General features: G+C 40.0%; 1 protein-coding gene across 1 annotated transcript in view; it reads left to right on the top strand.

Annotated features, from left to right (window-relative positions):
* sgsm2 (small G protein signaling modulator 2) overlaps nucleotides 1-20250 on the top strand; it is a gene marked incomplete at both ends in the record, with an annotated part of 72109 nt that overhangs the window by 14228 nt on the left and 37631 nt on the right. The window contains one exon of the mRNA XM_083886477.1: nucleotides 5523-5598. Within this exon, the coding sequence (XP_083742603.1) occupies nucleotides 5523-5598 (76 nt within the window). The remainder of the gene's footprint in view (nucleotides 1-5522; nucleotides 5599-20250) is intronic.

Genomic DNA, 20250 nt, shown 5'->3' with positions numbered 1-20250 from the left:
CTGGCTTCCTGTGTGCAGTGTGGAAATGCCACTGGGCAAATAGAAACATTGTTAATAACTTACTATACAGACAAACAGATATTCATATTAAAATCTCAAATTTGTGCATTTTTCCTTGCACTTGTTTGAAACAAATCACTTCCAGCTCAGTTTTTTATCTCACTTTATACAGAATTATGAGTACTGGTCAAGACAAAAGACAAACAGTTTGAATGAACATTAGTGTTTTTATTAACTGTTGATGAACTCTTCGGTCCAGTCATCAACATTAGAGGAATGGGGAAAAACAAACGTGTCCTCGTGCAGCTGACAGTTGGCTAATGAGCTTTTCTCTAGAAACCATTTACCTCAGAATTCTCAGAAGTGTTTCGTCGTTAGCCATCTCCACTCAACCAACTATATTTGTATATTTAAGTGACATCCTAGTTACTAAGTGCTTGGTTTTCTACAAGATAAATTGTTAATCAAAGTGTGTGTGTCACCATGTTGTTTTCCTACCTGAATCATCAATTATGTAATGTCATTGTACATATATGAGTTAAAATCAACAAATGACCTGTTTCCACGTCTTTCATATACATCACTGTTTCTCAATCATGGTCCTGTGGACCCACTGCCCTCCATGTTTTAGATGTTTTCTTTGCTCCAACACACAGGGCAGTGGGTCCACAGGACCAGGATTGAGTATATATATTCTGCTCATCTGTTCCAGTTTATTATTGTTGACCTGTTGTGACTGTTTAATTGAATCATGGAAGAAAAACAAAACAGTTTAGAGTAGGCGCACACACCTAAAGTCGTGGTGTAAGAGTTCTGCTACGACCCATAATGGTCTTTAACAACTGTATGAAGTGAGAGACAGACTGTTGTTTTGGGCCAAAGTCAACCATTACATTTCATTTAGGATGCAGGTTTTAGTCTCTCCCAAAAACAGCACCAATACCAATTTTTAAATACATTAATTCCATACCAAAATATTTTTTTGTCTGTGTAGGTGTAGTGGATCTGTGCTGTCTGTGTGATATATATTGTACTTTATGTACTATTAGATTACTGTCTGCAAAACAAATGATCTCTCAGGTATATGTAGCTGAACTCTACACACAGATATGGAGCTTGTAGTATTTCTGTTCATCACGTGTGTTTGTGTGCGTTGAGTTGTGATTTCTCGGTGTGAGGCAGAGAACAGGAAACAAATTATGTCTTTTAAATGAGGTATGTATTGCTATGATAAGAATATTAAAGGGGACATATTATGCAAAATCAACTTTTTAATCATTTAAATCCTTATATCAGTCGGCAAAGTGTGAAAAAAGATGTCTCACTCATGTTTTTGTGGTCCTCCTCAGTCTAAGTACAGGAGATGAAACATGCGATGTTGACTTCCGCGCTCATTGGGACGTCACAATGCGGTAAATTCTTGAAATTGTTGTCTCACAGAGCTCCACTTTGTCCACAAAACATGCGAGAGTGCTGGCGAGGGCAACGGTATCCGAAAACTGGAAATCCGCAAAGTCCGCGAAAAGTTCTATTCTTGGCTCCACAGTGCAGCACAGAGTTCTACACAAACTTCCAGCCTCAGAGGATTTATCTGTCCAGTGGATACATGTTCTATATGACAGCAATGTGCCTGCTAGAGCCTGCAAATGATCACTTTTCCAAATGCTAACAGCTGTTAGCTCCCAGTAGCCTCTGTGGCTGACGTCATTTCCTGTCCCTTAAGTTTCGTTTTACTTGTTTTTTAAGGTGGACCTAAAGAGATACTACTAAACAGAGCGTTCTGAACAGGGCTTTTTGGCTGGGTGATTGAACTGCTGTGGTGCTTCATCCTTATGGTTTTCACGGACATGTTCATTAGGACACCAGAGAACTAGGTTAACTTGGAGAAATAGGGTGACTCCTTTAAAGTAAAACATGTGGACAGAAATGGGATTGTGGACAGCCGCAGATAGAAACATTTTCAGAGGCACAACGCTGTTAAATAAAGTTACGTTTCAAATCTTAAGCCCAAACTTGGACATTTAAGTATAACGAATGATCAGGCATCAGGGTGGAGGCTTGCATAGAGACAGTACCTCGAACTGATTGGTAGTAACTTTGTAAATAGAGCCACTGGGGATGATGAGGAACAAGAATCCAATAAGTCAATTTGTTAAAATGACCGACCAATAGCAGTGGAGAACATCAGGAGAAGCATTGGAGCGGTGAATTATTTTTGGTTTGCAACATTGATTTCTCCAGCCTTCTTGGTCCATAATAGTGAATTAGTGTTTGTGCAGCAACATATGAATCCTTTGTGTCATTGATGCTGTATTGTATGTAGAAAAGCACACCAGTGTATGCATTAAGGGAATCTATGCAATAAGGGAATCTTAATCTTAATTTTAATCACAAGCTCCGCAGTTTTATTGTTGACACCACTTTTATGACATCGTTTTATTACTGTTTGACTGAGAAAGTACAACATTAAACCAAACCGAATAATAAAACCAACTTCTATCAGCTGTCATTGGTGTAAATGTAAATCCCAGGTTTCTTTCCTGTGCCCATCTTATAAATTACTACAAAAACACAAATCCACTCACCCTAATTAAATGCTTTACACACTTACCAGAGTGTACATTGATGAAACTGTAATGCAGTGATAAATATGCCAGTCTGGCATTTTCCTTTCCACAACTACAGCCTAATTTTCTTACATTGGCCACACACAGTCCAGTCTCATAGACTTTGGCCCAGTTCAGTTTGGAGTGACCCGCCGAGTATCTGCTGCTTTCTGTGTACAACTCATTAACGAGCACGTTGAGATGCTAATTCCTCTTAATATACTCCAACACGCATGGTAGAATGTACCAAAATGTTACCCACAATCCCTGACGGCCTGCGCTAATTAAACTGCTTCATTCACCACACGCAGTCAATGAAGCATCACAGTTACTTTACCCAGGTGAAGTTATTGACCCTTTGACCTACTGCTGTTTCTCATTTCACTCTGATTCACTGGGGCAGAGCTGCAGCTCCATATAAATAGATGTAGCTATTTGCGTCTCTCTGCGTGGGCTGTGGTCACACACTGACTGACCACCGTGCTGAATCATAATCATAACACTACTTTTAGATATTAGGGTCTTCCAGAACTTTGAAGTGTTTCTATGTGAACCTCTGTGAATTGTAATGAATAACCCTGATGGACAGTGCTCTCTCACAAGCGCTGCTAGTTACAACAAATACTCATTAAAGTCTGACGGGTTACTTTATCAATGTATCTTATTTCTTTAGATCATTTATTTACATTGACTGTAGAAAGTAGCAGGGCTGACTAGGGTCAGCGTGACATCATCTGCCCATTTCTGTGGTGGCAAAGGTTGGACATGGACACTTGTTTGAGGTTATCTGAGTTCACCTGTAGCCGAGCGTACAACTCTGCACTCATAGAATCAAAAAGGACATACAAATGAGGGTGATTCATGCTGATGCAGACGCCCATTTTAGTATAAACGGAGCTGCTGCTGTGTATGCGCATGTAGAAAATGTGAAGCGACTCCCTGCAGATATGGAATGTGGAAAGTACTGAATGTCCTTGGCCATAGACTGACGCATGTCTGTGTTCTTATTCTCTCAACAGTGTCTTGAATTATTATTTGATTTACTGAAATTCCTTAGTTAACCTACAGTATATTATGTGTAATATGTTTCACTACTGAAATACATAAATATTAGACATATAGCTCACATTTTTGGTTTCTTCTGTCAGTGAGGGAACTCAAAAACTCAACACAGGTTTCGAAAAGGCTTTTTATTATCACACAAGCGAGCAATTAAATTCCTCTTGTTTATCAATTACACCCAAACAAGACAGAGGTGTCAGACAGGTCCCACATTAATTACTGGCAACAATTAGTTCTACAGAGAGAACAAACTTAGACAAGCGAACACTACACTAACCACCAGAGACACAAGAGACAGCGGCACACGGACTCATGTGAACGTTTCCAGGATGCTGTGATGTTAATTAGAAGTCAGTGGTGCAGATGTTTGGGGGAGATTATCTGAGACTCATCTCACTTGTCTGAGACTAACCACGACTCAAATATCAAATATATATATTTATCCTCATGGGAAATTTTGTAACATTTAAGAGGATTTTTTGTCAGAAATTGAATATACTACTCATAAGTATGTTTGTGTCAGTATATATCACTTTAAAATAAAAAATAGTTTTTTTTTTTTGTAGCCTTAGAGTTAGACTTCTATATCAGTGTTGATTGCTCTAAGACAAGGGAAGCTCAGCTTCCTCCGTATTATCGTCAACGACGGTGATTGGATAAATGCGGCAGAAACATCACTTGGAAGTCAATGAAACAGTGGGCCGGCGCAAACGAAATGCGAAACCAGTTTTTGATTGACGGCTTGCAGAAATTATGTTAAAATTTGTGTATAAATAACTGGGCCTGAAATTAGCTTCTCCTCATTCAAAGACCAGCAACATTCACTATTCTATATGTACTAAATGTACTTTCCTTGCAGTTTCCCATCTGCCATGTATCTACAGCAGCCTGAATCTACAGACATGTATTTTGCATTTTTAAGCAGAATCTTACTGTACAAATGAGAATTACATCCTTTCCGGTATGTGAAGGCCACTGTACTGTAGTTGTCTGATGCATAAAGGCGAGGGTTAAAGGAGGAATCCTGTTATAGTCTGCAGTCTCACCACTGGACGTCAATAATTCTTACTCACTGGATCTTTAATGAGTAAAATTATTAGCAGTATTCATTTTATTCATAGGCTCTGTTGTTACTGTTATTATTATTGACCTTATTACATCTACTATAAGTAGACTTTCACTGTAATAATCATTATTATTACCATTATTAATAGATACCGCTGTGGTAAATGCCCTGCATTTTTATAGTGCTTTGCTTCTCTTAACGACCACTCAAAGTGCTTTACTCTACCAATTCACACACACACATTTAATTATACTGTATGTTGCCCCTCTCTATCATATATCACACACACACACACACACACCCCCAAACACACAAGTAAAATCTGTCTTAAATTTAGCTGTGTAAATGTTTTATTCTTCAGTGTACCTCCTTGTTGTATTATTTCTGGCTATCAGTCGGGGGTGGGAATTGTGATGCATGGGCAGAGTGCACAGGCCGGCTTTAGTCCAAAAATGTATGTATATGTATAAATCTATATATATATCTACATATATATATATATATATATATATATATATATATATATATATCCTTTAAAACAAAAAAGAAGACACACACGCGTTTGGCCTCCAACTACTCTCACTTATCGTCAAACATTTCCTACGAAATAATGCCAGGTGTAAAGGAGGCTTTCACAAGCAATTTAGATCCCTGAGCTTAAAGGAAATGTGTTCCTTTGATTATGATCTATTTTTTCTGTATGGTCATTATGTCTTTGACAGCTGTACACTAAAGACGGTGACATTGACTGCAGTTACATTAACTAACTTTGAGTCTTTTGTGTGCAGGTGAAGCAGATTATGGAGGAAGCAGTGACTAAAAAATTTGTCCACGAAGACAGCAGCCACATCATTGCTCTGTGCAGTAAGTACGCTCTTCCCCTTATCACACACACGCGCACGCACACGCACACGCACACGGACGCACGCACTCTCTCTCTGTTTTGTTTTGCTCACACACTTGTTGAACTCTCCAGCAGGTGACTCTCCATCAAGGACATTTCTTGATGTCACTGCCTGTGACTATGCTGCTGCATCAATGGAAAGTTAATAATCACTGTGCAGCTAATGGAAACGGATTTCTAAGCCTTGCGTGAGTGTGTGTGTGTGTATGTGTGTTCATGTGTGTGTGCGTGTAAGATGGATTGCCACTCCTGTCCGGATGCTTGAGCTGCGTGAGTCACAGTCTCCAATGCGTCTCAGGGAGATGAATATATCTGTAGCCACAGATGAACCAAAGGACCAGCAGCATGGCCTCTTGTCTGTCCGATGACATCATGACACATAACTGAATGAAAACTACAGGAAACCAGAGATAACTGCATCTGGGTCTTCTTTATTTTTTATTTTTTTATTTTTTTAAATACGGACACTAGGATATATTGATTATGAAATTGTTATCGGAACTGAACAGAGTTAGCATGACTGTCTCACTGTAAGATGTTCGGAGTGTGTGTGTGTGTGTGTGTGTGTGTGTTATCTGCAGGTTAAGACTGTACTACTAACGAGAAAGAACGATAGTTAAGAGTGAGAACATGGATTTCTCTTGGAGAGGTGAGAAACTGAAAATAGTGTTGAGCTTTTCGTTCACAGCTGGTGATTCATGGCTGATAAGAATAACCAGGAAGTGAATGCAGGTTACTCTGTCATTGTTTTCAAAGATCTCTGCTTATGCAGAGATCAGAGAGAGCAGAGAAAAGACTACTGACTGGGGTCAGTAGTCTCCAGGTAGTCAAACCAAAATGGCGTCAGTAGTCAGTAGTCTTTTTAAAGTTATTCATTTTTCGAGTAGAACTTGTGAGTTTGTACTTGAAAACAGACTAGTATGGATGTTGTCGGAGACTCTAAGTTGACCGTGTGTGTGTGTGTAAATGGTCATGGGTCTCTGCATGTTAGTCCTGTGGTGGATTGGTGACCTGTCCATAGTAAAACCTGCCTTTCACCCACTGTCAGCAGTGGTGGTACAGGATGGAACACATTTATGAATTTATGTCACTCCAATGAGTTTCGCATACTGTGCGTAACACTGATGACATGTCAAACAGTGCCTCTGTCAGCACAGTATGACTTGTTGAGACTTTATTCACATTGACAGTATTGACTTCCGCTTTGTTGCCTTCTTCACCTTCTGATTAATCTGTATTAAGCCCTGTTTGCCCAAGATTACTATTGACTGGAGAGAAGCATTGATTTTGAAGAGAGCATTGGAAAGCAACCCTCTCTGTTTAGTATTATGTGGCATCGTCATAAAAAAAAAAAGAAGCAAACCCTGAAATTTAAAAATAAGAGTTCAATATTACATACTTTGCTTGTGACTCACTGGATTATCAAAAGCATTTTTTCCAATATGTTCTGCTTATTATGCGTCCACGCTGGCAGCGGAGCCCAAAGGAGGCACAGGTGTGTCATTCCTCTGAAGACCGTACACTAATCTTCCTGAAAAATTCATGAAACATCCTATGTACTCTACACAGTACATCAGGCAGTTGTCAGTGATAGATATTAGATACAAGCAGATTCCTTTGAGACTCTGTCCCTCTATTAAATGCACATCTTACCAGCGCAATACCTGTTCCTTTACATTTCTTATCATCGTCAAAGTCAGCACTTTGTAAGTCACCTCCCAAGCTTGAAGCTAGTGACCCATGAAACTGTTATGCAGTTAACACACAGAAAGAAGGTCCTTGCATTTATAGACTGATAGTTTTAGACAGAAATACTGTATTTTTTGTGTGTTTTTGAATGGTTACAATTACTTTTACACAACAAAAGTTAATTTGTTTATTTTCTTTTTGTAATAATGAATTTAGATATTGGAATAATGATGTAATAATAATAATAATAACAAAGACAATTAATGACAAATATAATAATTCAGACGGCACTGTGTGGGAAATGGACATAGCTTTTTTAGCGATATATTTGTTTAATTTCTAGGAATATCTCTTGCATTTCTTACCCAAACAGCATCAAAGTTGTCACTGCACACACTGGTGCCCTTGGTAAGTTACCTACCAAGTTTGAAGTATGTTAAACAAACAATTCAACAGATATGTGATAACACCCTGACAGAAAGACTGACAAATGTCACATTACTAGAAAGACGTTCTCCTCATCATGTGGGCTGTTATCTTATCAAATGAATAACGTAGGCCTCATACAATACGAAGGTTAATGCAGCTGCCATTCTGTTGGTTTTTTTTCTCATCAGTCCTGAGCGCCTGCAGGTGAACCTGACCATAATCAGACTCTCGTGGGGGAAAGGTGAAAGGTAAAAGGTCAGGTGATAATGATAGGCAGTGACGTCTTCCTCAGCGGTGCTCATAATACCTGTTAACTTTGCTACATCTGCTAACGAAGGCTACACTAATTCCAAGGAAAAGCCAGTATTACACACTGGTGTGTGGTTCTCTGTTTGGATAAGAGATGGGATTTACTTCAATATGTTAATTTGTCGAATCAGCAAATTACACTCACACCTTGTGTGTGAAAAGCTGTAAAGAAAACATCAATGCAAAGACTTGTTAAATCATATGTGATAATAATATATACCAACCTTGGACCATATGTTGCCATGGTACCTTTATAGGTATTTACATGTCTACAGATGTGCATAACTATGAGATAATGTTTCAAGAGCTTGAGGCGGTTTCAGCAGAAATTAGGAAAAAAGTGTTAAGATAACTTTATTAATTTTCTTGTCCCTAGAACAATGTCCTCTCCATACAAACACAACAGAGCATCTTTGTAACAATGCAAAAACAAATCTTATTGTCTATTCATTGTCTTTAGTCTTTGGTGACTGGTTGGATAAATTGTTTGAGAATCTAGTCCACTCATTCTCAAACTTTAACTGTGATTACAACATGCATCCACTGTGGAATCACTTTAATTAACTTATGTTATGTCACAAGATCATACACCTTAATACTCACAAAATAACACAGCACTAGCAGAGATGTAAATATTGTAATCATATGAATATGGTAAATTTACAAATGATGTTCAACTTGCAGCTCTCTATATACACAGATAAGGTATACGTTATTTTCTTCTTTTTCTGTCGCATGAACCAACTTGATGAGTATTTGAGCTCCTCCCAGGATGCGATGGCAGTCAGAATACCTCCCCCCTACACCTTTATACTGATCTGTAAACAGAGAGGCTGTCGGTAACATTTTTCTCATCTCCGGTCTGAAATGGCCATGGGTTCAATTCAATTCAATTTATTTGTATAATGCCAAATCACAACATACATCATCTCAAGGCACTGTACATAGACAACATCATGCAGAGCAGAGAAACCAACAATTCACACAATGAGCAAACACTAGGCATCAGTGGAGAGTAAAAAAAGACTCCCTTTTAACAGGAAGAAATCTCTGAGAGAACCAGACTCAAAGATGTGCAGCCATCTGCCTCGACCAGTTGGGGTGAAAGAAAAAATGGGGGACAGAGGAGAGGTGAGGTAGAGGCAGAAGAAGGAGACCAGGAGCAGATATATAACAACTGTATCAAGTTATGTTTATACAGGACAGGGTTTGAACCACTGACCTCCCACTACAGAAGAGACCACTCTAACCACTAAGTCACTAGTGTAGTCGTGTGTTTCTCAACCAGTAAATGTATTGTTTTTCCCCCACAGATGTGTAAAGCTTCTATAGCACAACAGAAAAACTGAAAAACTCAGGCCCCAGACCACTATCGGTGGTCTGGGGCCTGAGTGTGTCTTTCACTGGACAAGTGCATGCAGTCACACTACAACTAGACCAAAACACTTCAGTCCACTTAGAGGCAAATTTTTTACACATTTCTTTCATACATATCAATAAAAGTTCATGGGATCATGAAATGCATCTCATTATTCAGTTATGGATTATTAAAAACGCTGTTTTCAAAAGAATTATAACCACCTGAATTGTTGTCAAATCAAATAATGAGGTACATAGAGATTCCCACCCCTAACTCTAACCTGCTCATTCATTCATTCATTCATTCATTTATTTATTCACACTTGTTAGAAGTGCAAGTTTTAAATGTGTCCATTACATTTAAACTATTGTCAGATGAGTTCACATAACGCAGATAAAGCCTATAAACTTCACATCATTCTCTCTGCATTTCTCGTTAAAGTGGTGTAATTCATTTTATTTCAAGACAGACGGAGGCAACAGCAACTTGTTAAGAGAGGAAGACCAAAAAACACAAAGAAGCACCCACGGAAAGCGAATTCTAATAATAAATACTAGAATAAATGTCTCTTGTCCCTGCCCATCACTGTGCTGCTGCTGTGTGCACACAAACGCTCTCTCAGACAGGTCTGATAGTATTGCTTGGCAGATTATGTTCAGATGAAGGACATAGAATGATAGTGTTACATAATTTCTGTTCTGGAACTCCAAACAGAGGCAGGATGATAACCAATGTTTACACACAGTAGATTTAATGTTTTAGTTTTTCTATAAAAACTACAGTAGCCTAAAGATTGATCTGCTTTCATGTGGCCTAACAGTATTCACACTCTTTCGGCTCCATCACTTCTTCAAATGACAGAAACTGTCTGTAGCTGTTACATCATTTTAAAACAACCCTGCATTTTTACACTGGAGGAAAAAGAGGCACGAAAGGGGAAGACAGAAGTGATAATTGATCTCAGTGACTGGGGGTTAGAAAGAGGACATGATTTGATTAACTGGGAAAGTATGAAGGAGTAGAAGAGAGGAAGGGGTAAGATTGGTGAGTAAGAGAGGAAAGGATGGCCTGAAGCAGCTAATGGGCTCATTAGAAAACTCGCAGTCATGTAATGACCTGCCACAGAATGGACATCTGGGCCAACATGCACTGCAGACAAATGAACAGACAGAAATAGATACAAGACGGAGGAAAGATGAGGACAGAGCAAAGGATGAATTATTTACTGTAAATTTAAGTTTTTATTTGAATATATATTTAATTTCAATAATGAAGAAGACATGGGCGAACACATCAGAATGGTAACTACAGCAATCATGATTAAATATTTTTTCGACATGCAAAACCTTTTCACATACCATGAATGATAAAATGGCTTAATGACCTAAATGAATGTCACGTCAGAATCCAGGACTTGAACCAGCTCAACCTGTAACCATTACATGGACACTAATTAACTAAACTCTTGGTTCAAACGGTGAGATACAGATTTTACTTTTGCACAATTAACGAGCAGAAGAGTTACAGAATGATTTATGACTCCATTTGGACACAAATTATATATTATTAAATATAATTGTATCCTTATCATTTATTATCCCACCATTTATGTCAGTGTAGCACCAAGCACCAAAATAAAATGTTAATGGTCGTTGATTAATAAAAGAAAAAAAAGTACAGTAGATTCACTATATGAACGTATAGAAATAGGTTAATGGTAAAACTACAGTGTAAGCGATATGAGCTGCTTTTAACCTCTTAATTTGCTTAATTTGGCGCACGGTTGTCACTTTCTCTAAAAATGAATTTCCAACAAATATTAAAGGTGCATTATGTAATAAATCTAAAGCAACTGGCTATAAAACCCTCCTAATATGTTACAGAGACTCAGGAATAATGTTCATATAACAAACTGAACTCACCAACAACAACAGTACAGACAACATATTTGCATTAAAAAAAATCTTTTGCAAACTGCAAATCATGTTTATGTTTTGAAATCATGTTTTGGCATGTGGCGCCACCTACCGCCGTCTACCAATCAGAGGCAGTCAGTAGAGTCTCAGCTGCCGAGCAACCACGGGTTGCCAGTTACGTCAGAAAACGAAACCTAAAGGACCTCTGTATTTTGAATTTGAATGTAGTAACCGTTTTTGGCCACATTCTTACATATGGCACCTTTAAATGACATGGGTGTCATTAATAACCTTAGTTATATTAACTTTATTCTTGTGGCACCCATTAAAAAACAGAGTATGCAAAGTTCTTTCATAGACCACGCTAATAAAAGCCAAACAATTAACAGCTAAGGTAACAGATGAGTTGACGTATTTGTTACTTACTCTCTCAATTATGGTGAACAACCCGAAGTACTTAGCTTTTCTAATGCTTTGGTGTTGTAACTGTCTGCTCAGGAGGACGGTTTACCTCACAGCAAAAGGTGAAAAGGTGGAATAACCTACTCAAGAGGACACACACGCAGGAATAAGACATAATGGAAGCGCATCACAACAGGTCATAATGTGCAGTTTAGAATAAATGGTGCACCTCTTAACTTTGTAATCTCAAGATCAAAAGAAAGAGGCTGTGGATCATGCCCACACCAGTCTGTGTCTGTTTGAACATACATGAACAGTTGTACTGCATCTCCCGTTTGCATTATCTGGGTGTGTTCGTGCGACTTTGAGAAGTTTAGTACATTCTCAGTTCGACTGACATGTTCACATTTATTTTAAAAGTAAGATTTTGGTTGTACTTGCACAACAATTACATGACTGTCTGAGTGTGAGGAGGAGGTTACTGTGCAGCAGGATGTGGGCGCTGCAGTGGGCTGCTAAATATTCAACCACAATACATAAGACTTATAGGCATACATTGACCTGAGGTATATTGGGGAATGAATGGTTTAGCCAGTAAAATATTGAAGATGTGTGTGGGGACATTTGTCAGCTGTCTAGCACAGGCCCTGATGTCACAACCTGTTGACCCTCCATTAGAATTCAGCTAAATTAAAAACGAGCACACTCTGGATTTTGTATTCGTTTCATCCGTTTAATCGCTCTTAACTCCCGTGTTTCCCTTTCTTTAGCTCTCTTTTACTCTGTGTCTCCAGGGCCCTTGCAGAAAACCTTTTGGAAACCACTACACCGGTGGTTTTCAAACGTTTTATACCAAGCACCACCTGGGAAAATATTGAGCTCTCAAAGTAACACCATTATCACCAATGTTAAAATACAGTGGTGTGACTAGGTCGAGCAAAGTCATCTACGGAATTTTCACAGGAGGCAGATTTACGCTCAATAAGATAATTTGCTCCTCTCGTCATCCTCTTCTTCCTCACTTCACACACTGGTATAGTGAAATTATATAGTTTTCTCCAAGTTGGACACTCTAAATTGATCGTAGGTGTGAGAGTGGATGGTTGTTTGTCTCTATGTGTCCATGTGATGGACTGGCGATCTGTCCAAGGTGTACCCCGCCTGTCGCCCCATGTCAGCTGAGATTGGCACAGCACCCCCTTGTGACCCTCGTGTGGAGGATAAAGCAGTAGAAAATGGATGATCAGCCCTACACCAAACCAAATGATTTATTGGTAATAACATTTCTTTTTTAAAATAGAATTAAAAGTGTGGCAGTGGTGGTGCAGAGCTTGATTATAATGAAAGCTCCCACAGACAGATATGAAGTAACAGTGGAAAGTAGTCCATCTGCCGTCCATGCCATTAGACTCTTAACAAGTTTATTAGCTTTGTTCTGTGAAACTGTAAGGCTCATATTTATTACACTATCACTGAAGAACACTTCTCATAATACAATTGCTTGCCTGCATTTTATTGACTTCTGAGCTTCATCGCAGATTTAATCAGGTCCATGTGTAATAATAAGGGTAACATTCCACCGTGTATCACAAATGAAAGCAGTGTTTGTCGTTGTGTAGCACCAGTTGGTTTGTGTCTGTGTGAAGACGAGCATCACTAAATGAGACACACACATTTAGGAAGAAGATGACAACATACGCTATTTCTCCCACATCTTAGGAACCACAACTGGAGCTCCTTTGATTTTTTCCTCCAAACCTTTCCTCCCTTATTCCCTCCCCTCCTCCCTCCTTATGGCCCTATTCTCTAATGTCCACCGTTTCTGGTCTCAGGTCAGCACCACACACGGTATGATTAAATATTGATTCAGTCTGACCACCCATTACCTGTTCAACCGCTCATCAAATATATAAGAGCAAGAGCGCAGAGGGGAGAAGAAGTGTTTATCTTTGGACTTCAGGGCCAGAAACAAGCTGTGCCAATACTAATCGATGACTGAGCACTATGGATCATGTAGAGGAGAACTTATCTCACTGTCACAGAGTGTCCGTCTCACACACGCACAAAGGTTTGATAACGGTTGGCTTACATTCATCTGGACAAAGCCTTATCCCTAACCTTAACCATAATCACTTAATTCCAAATCTTAACCTTAACCTAACCACTGGTCAAATGTTATCCCTAAACGTAACCAGTTTGTCAGGAGTGAAAGTCTGCCTCATTAGGACCAGGTTTGGATTTCCTTGAGAACTATTGTTCCTGATTGGCCCCTTGCCCTCCGCCCTTTTATCCCCACATATGACATAAGATCTTTATGACGAGGATCGAGTGCAGTTGCGATGAAATACAGGGGGTCCGAGTAGATCTTAGTAAAACGTGTTGACGGATTCTCATGAGGGCACTTTTTATTGTTTTTACTCCGTGGTCTCATTCTTTCTTTAGAAGACGCTTTAGTGCTGTAATTAAGGAAATAACAGATGCATCAGATGAGCTGATCTCTTAGGTTAACTGCTCAAAGAGAGAGAGAGAAGAGAGTGTTGCGGGGAGTTCATAATCCGCCAAGTTTCGCTTTTGCGCAAAGAGACTTTCCAGCATTTAATAGGTGCTGTTCCACCGTGTACTCACATCTTGTTGGAATCTTGTGGTGTTCCAAACTGATCTTGGACAGACTCTAAGCGAGAATAGACAGACGCGTGCTGGCAAAAACTACTGCCAGCACGCGCCTGTCTATACCCGCGCGTCATCACAACATCGTTTCGGTGGTTACCGGGGGAAAAATAGGGTGTCTTTAGGACTTCCTGCCTAAAAGTAGGGCGTCTAATTTCTGATTATTTTCAGTACAGTCCCCAGGAAGCCCCGGACGCCCTGCTGGCTATAAGCCTGGTCCTGATACTGTTTCTTCAAGAGAAATACAACATACCCAGCCAGGTGCATCGCATAATGGTCTATATGAATCATGTGAAACCACAAGTGCACTAAATAGGCCATAATTGTTCTAGCTACACATTCAGCCATGTTTTAAAGTTACGGTGAGAGTCGAAGAACGTCAAAGGAGGTTTCGCTCTGTGCGTGCATGAATGTGCTGTGACGACAAAAAGTCATTTATCGTTTAAAGTGAGCGACACGATGTTCAGGTTCCCCTTGTACTGTTGAGAAAATACTCTTCTCTCTTATCCTGTCACTGTTTAGTCACGCTCTCTGCCCACCAAAGCTCCAATTGAGCACAGGCAGTCTTTCCTGGAACAGAGCTCAAAAGACCGATTTGAACGGAACACCTCATTCCGTGACAGAGAGTCAATTCCCTTCATGTCACTATTTCAATGATAATAGTCTGATTTGCTACTTAAAGCAATATTTTGTGCGCCCCCCCACACACACTCTATTATATATGTGGGTATAGCTCTCAGTAGCTAAGACTCAGGATTTATTCAGAGACATGACGCTCGGCAGGCTGGCACCGGGAATCTTCTTGACGCCTGCAGAGATGAAGCAGACATCAGGGTGGAGGCTTGTCGGCTCAAAGAAGGTTGTGAAAACCAATACCTGCTTTTACCACTTCCTCGCTTGTTTTAATCCCTCTGTCTCCCTCTGTTCTCGGTTCTCCTTCACTGCTGGCAGCTGCGAGTGACCTCTGTCACTCCCACGCAAACAACATGGATCCTCTACCTTCCCCAGTGGGTGGGAACACCCGATGAGAAGGAGACAAAGAAACAAAAATTTCAGCAAGCTGTCCCCATGTGTAGATGTGTTTTGAATTGGTAAATGGTAAAAGGTTTATATTTATAAAGCACTTTTCTATTATTGATATGCTTTACACCACCGTTTTACCATTAACCCTCAAAGCAGCAGCAATACAGACAGATTACAAGGGACTCCGTTCTTCTATCTCTCTAAAGCTCAGCCAGGAAGATTACTTATCGTACAGATAGTGCCAGGCGAGTCCTGTCAAATGTCAGTATTGTATGATGATTTAGTAGCACCAGATACCAAGTAAAAAGATCAGATTGTGGCCAGACAAGCACACAGAAGCATAACACACTCTAATAGCACTTTTCCACTATACAGGTCTAGTTATTGGCTTGACTCTACTGGTGTACTCGCTTTTTTTAGTACCTGCTCTGGCGAAGTTCCAAACGAGCTGAGCCAATACTAAAATGTGACATCAACAGACTGTCGGCCACTGATTGGTCAGAGAGCGTCGTCGCTCTCTGAAGAATCATGACCACGATGTCCGACACAGGAGTCAAACCGAACAATGCTGAACTGTAGTTAAACAGACTTAAAATGCGTTAATCTCCAACATTTAGCAAGGAAATGTCTAAAATCTCAATATTTAACAGCTGAGTCTAGCGTATTTAGTGACGGCACTGCTGAAAGCTGGTGACTGTGAAGCGAATCACAACCTGTTCAGACATATTTTAGTTCAGTGACTGTGTCAGACAGAGTCTGTGCTCTGGTCATGCAGGAAATACTGAACAAATATTTTTAATTAATACATCAGTACATCGGCCACACGGTTGGCATAGTGGTTAGCGTTCTTGCCTTTGAAGCAAGAAGACCCGGGTTCGAGCCCTGGTTGGAACCAGGGCCTTTCTGTATGGAGTTTGCATGTTCTCCCCGTGTGTGTGTGGGTTTTCTCCGGGTTCTCTGGCTTCCTCCCACAGTCCAAACACATGAAGATTTGGGGATTAGGTGAATTGGTCACTCCAATTTGACCATAGGTGTGAGAGTGAGAGTTATGTGTGGCCCTGTGATGGTCTTGCAAACTGTCCAGGGTGTACCCCGCCTATCGCCCTATATCAGCTGAGATGGGCACAACATGACCCTATAGGGTGGAAGATAAAAGCAGTAGATAATGGATGGATGGATTCAGTACATTAAAAAAAAACTGCTTTGCTCATCACAGGTTTGTGTTGTGTATTAAACAGTGTCACAACATTTTCATGCAGCCATGCAACTCCACCCCCCTTCAGGTGGTACTATAGTATTGGAAAACGACGTTCTTGATACCAATCAGAGTAGAGTAGAGCTGTTATAATGCGCCATTAGTGTACACACACTCTGCATTGTTTTGAGTAAAGGAAGCTAGGGCCAAACCACAAACTCTTTTGGAGATAGTCGCTGATTCATTTCTGACAGAAAGTGCAGAAAACTAATTTAAAAAACAAACAAACACTGCACAGTGTGGAATAATAAAAATAAGTTTACCTAAGTATAAATAAGGAAGCTACAGCAAAAATATAACAAATGAAAAAGTCACGTACCTCTTTGTCGCACGCATCATCTGCATTACAGCAGAAAGGGGAGAGGTAATGCAGGTGACACACCCTAATACACAGGGGCACCCACTAAAACAAACACAAGCAAAAACCAAACAAATATTCCACATGTCTGTCAGGTACAACATTGGATAGCTAATTCCACAAAATGATTATATTATAAACACATATCATAAAATAATAATTGGCATTGTTACATCAGGAGCTTGTGTTCCAATAATCATACATACTCTCTCCCGTCATTCACCTGTGTTCACTGAGCCTCACGAACATGATGTGTGACAAAACACAGCATTATACACAGGAATAAATAAGAACATGTCAGAAAGGACCCAGTAGAAAAACTGAACAATGAATGCTGTCGTGGATGTTTTATCTCTGTGGCTGCCAGTTGTATTTTCCTCTCAGAGAGAATTAAGAGTTGTCAGGCTTCCCTTTCACATTGTGCTGAGAAAGTGAGGAAGCACAGAGCCACAGTCCATGAGGACAGGTGGCTGCCTTTGACCGTGTAGACAGTGAAGAGATCGTCTACGGAGGAAGTTTCTATACCGTTAGTGCTGTCGCTTAGCAACAGAGCTGCAGTTGGATACTAATGTACTACACTGTTAGCTATTTATTTAAGTTAGAGCCTGGTACTTGTATTTAAAAGCACTTTTTTCCAGATGTTCTGTGGTTGCTGGCTGCTGTGAGCACATTTCAAAACATTTGTCTCTGACACTCACTGTTGGACCCTTATTGCTCAGGGATGGAAGGACACACAGTAGTTGGCTGCATTTGGAGGATTCTTCAGAATGGGACAACTAAGCTGCTGCGTTGTGATGCAATCTAGCTTTAATTACCCTGTCCTTCACACATTTAGCCTGACAAATATAATTTCCTGTGAGCTGTTTTTTCTCCTGAGCTCCTGTGAGCGTATAAATAAAACTATGGTGATATACAGTATGTAATGTGCAACTAACTGGGAGGTTGGTGTTTTTATACCTTGCTCCTCAAGTGTCCTTGTGCAAGACACTAACCACAACACTGCATCAATGTTTATTATGTATTTTATGGCATCAATCCCATTAACATTTGTTACCAATTTGGGGTCCATTTTTTTTTCACAGGATCTACAAATGTGTGTGTTTGCACCAAACGTGAATCAGATTTTCTCATGTGAGAGTTTGGCTGTAATTGGTGTTACTTGCCCAAGTAATGTGAGTAAACAATGTGAGAATACTTCCCAGGTGATGCTAAGCAACTACAGTACTGTGCAGAAGTCAACATTAGATATGTTGTTTTAGCAATGCTATAACGATAATAGAGGATAGTTATTTCTATTTCACTTTACTGGAACACATCCAGAAAATATGTATGCATAACAATGACAATAACACAGCTCTGTTAATACTGGAGTGGAACCTTAATTAATGTTACTGGTAAATCCTGTGTTTGTCCGACTATTTCATTTAAAGAAATCTCTGCTGTAAAAAACCTCTATTACGCCAGGTTTATTCAAGACATGCTTGAGCATTAAATACACATCACACTAATATATAAGAGCAGCTTTAAGTCGCATCACTTCCTTCCAAATTCACATGATCACAGAATTTGACAGAAAGACAGAAGAAAACAACAGAGCTGGTGGTGCCTGAAACGTTTTGCACAGTACTGTATATTCTTATAAATCAGATGACATACACATCATTTAATTTCCTCCCTCACTCTCTGCCAGTCCTTCTTCCCCAGATGTGCCACATACTGTGGGTCAACTCAACCCAACAGATGGGTTGAGTTACACATTGTTTTCGCTCAAATTCATATATTTCATTGACTTTTGCATCTTTGTGTTATTATTGCTAATATGAGTGACAATGTAGCGTCAATTTGCATCTCTGCAAATGATTTACACGTGTAATATCCACGCTCGACAGTAAAATGTGAGCCGAATCGGTTGATATTAATTGACACTTGTGTCATATAGCAGCCATTTTATAAGCTAGTGCCGTTTAATTGTTTGCTGAGAGACCTGTTGCGAATATGACACGACGAGAACTACTTTAATAATATCTGTACACAGCTGCAGTTCCTGCAAGAGCCCCGTCCATTACGTCTCCATCAGTGTGATATGAAGTATCGTCCTTAGAAAGATGTTCTGTGTTTTTATTACACTGCACTCCTCAGTGCGACACAGCACAGCAGTCTTCGTACGTCTCTAGTGCTTAATCAGACCCCAACTGTCTGTGACAATCACCATGATTAGTGCTGCACTCCACACATAATGAGCACATCTGTCTTCTCACAAGGAAAGCATTGATCCTGTGTAGTGTGACTCGTGTCATAGAAGAGAAAGACTGCTCTGAATGATGCCAGCCTGCTGCAGCTGTGGCACCAGGGATCCTGGCGTGGCTGTGACGTGGAGGATAGAATAGGCTGGGTTACCACAACCGGATGCACGTGTACATCCTGTGTGCATCATGGAATGTCTTGCTTTTCATTTACGAACACAGGTAACTCATTCCTGCGGTTAGACTGCTGGCCACTGATTGGCATGAGCTAGTTGTCCGACAAAAGAATCAAACTGAACAATGGCGAAATGTAGATGAAAAATTGTGTGAATCTCCAACATTGATCATTGAAATGTCTAAAATCTCAACATTTAACAGAGGAGTCTGGTGTATTTAGCGAGAGCACAGCACTGAACCCTGCTGCTTTATTTCAGTTCAGTGACTGTGTCATACGGAGGCTGTGCTCCGGTCATGCAGGAAGTACTGAACAAATCTTTTTAATTAACTGCTTGTAATGATTTAGTTACCCTGAAAAGAACTGATTTACAAGTCACTAGTCACTAGTTTGTGTGTGTCACACAAGTCACCCATAAAACCACGTCCCTGGATGGTCGTGCAAAACACACTGCTGATTTAGAAGAGTTAACGTGACAACTTTTTGGGATGAATAAGTCTACTGTGGACAGCTGTGGTCACATTGGCTAACACACACAATGATCACTGAGATTCACCACTTCCCAGAAAAATGCCCAAAATCCTAAATCTCACACAAAAACAGTAATTTGTTATTTTACAACAGAAAATGGAGTAGCTCATACCTGCATTTCTCAGCTGAAGACTCTGCACAATGTTATGTTTTTGATGGACCAACGAGGAGACTAAGAGACTGACAGCCCTGAACTTAACCTGCATTAACCGGCACTTTGGAGATGAAGGTGCCTGATCATCTTAAACTCCTGCC

Source organism: Microchirus variegatus, assembly GCF_963457635.1.
Source record: "Microchirus variegatus genome assembly, chromosome: 3".
Classification (NCBI taxonomy): domain Eukaryota; kingdom Metazoa; phylum Chordata; class Actinopteri; order Pleuronectiformes; family Soleidae; genus Microchirus; species Microchirus variegatus.
The sequence above is the reverse complement of the archived record's forward strand: the minus strand, read 5'-3'. Positions and strand labels throughout refer to the sequence as shown.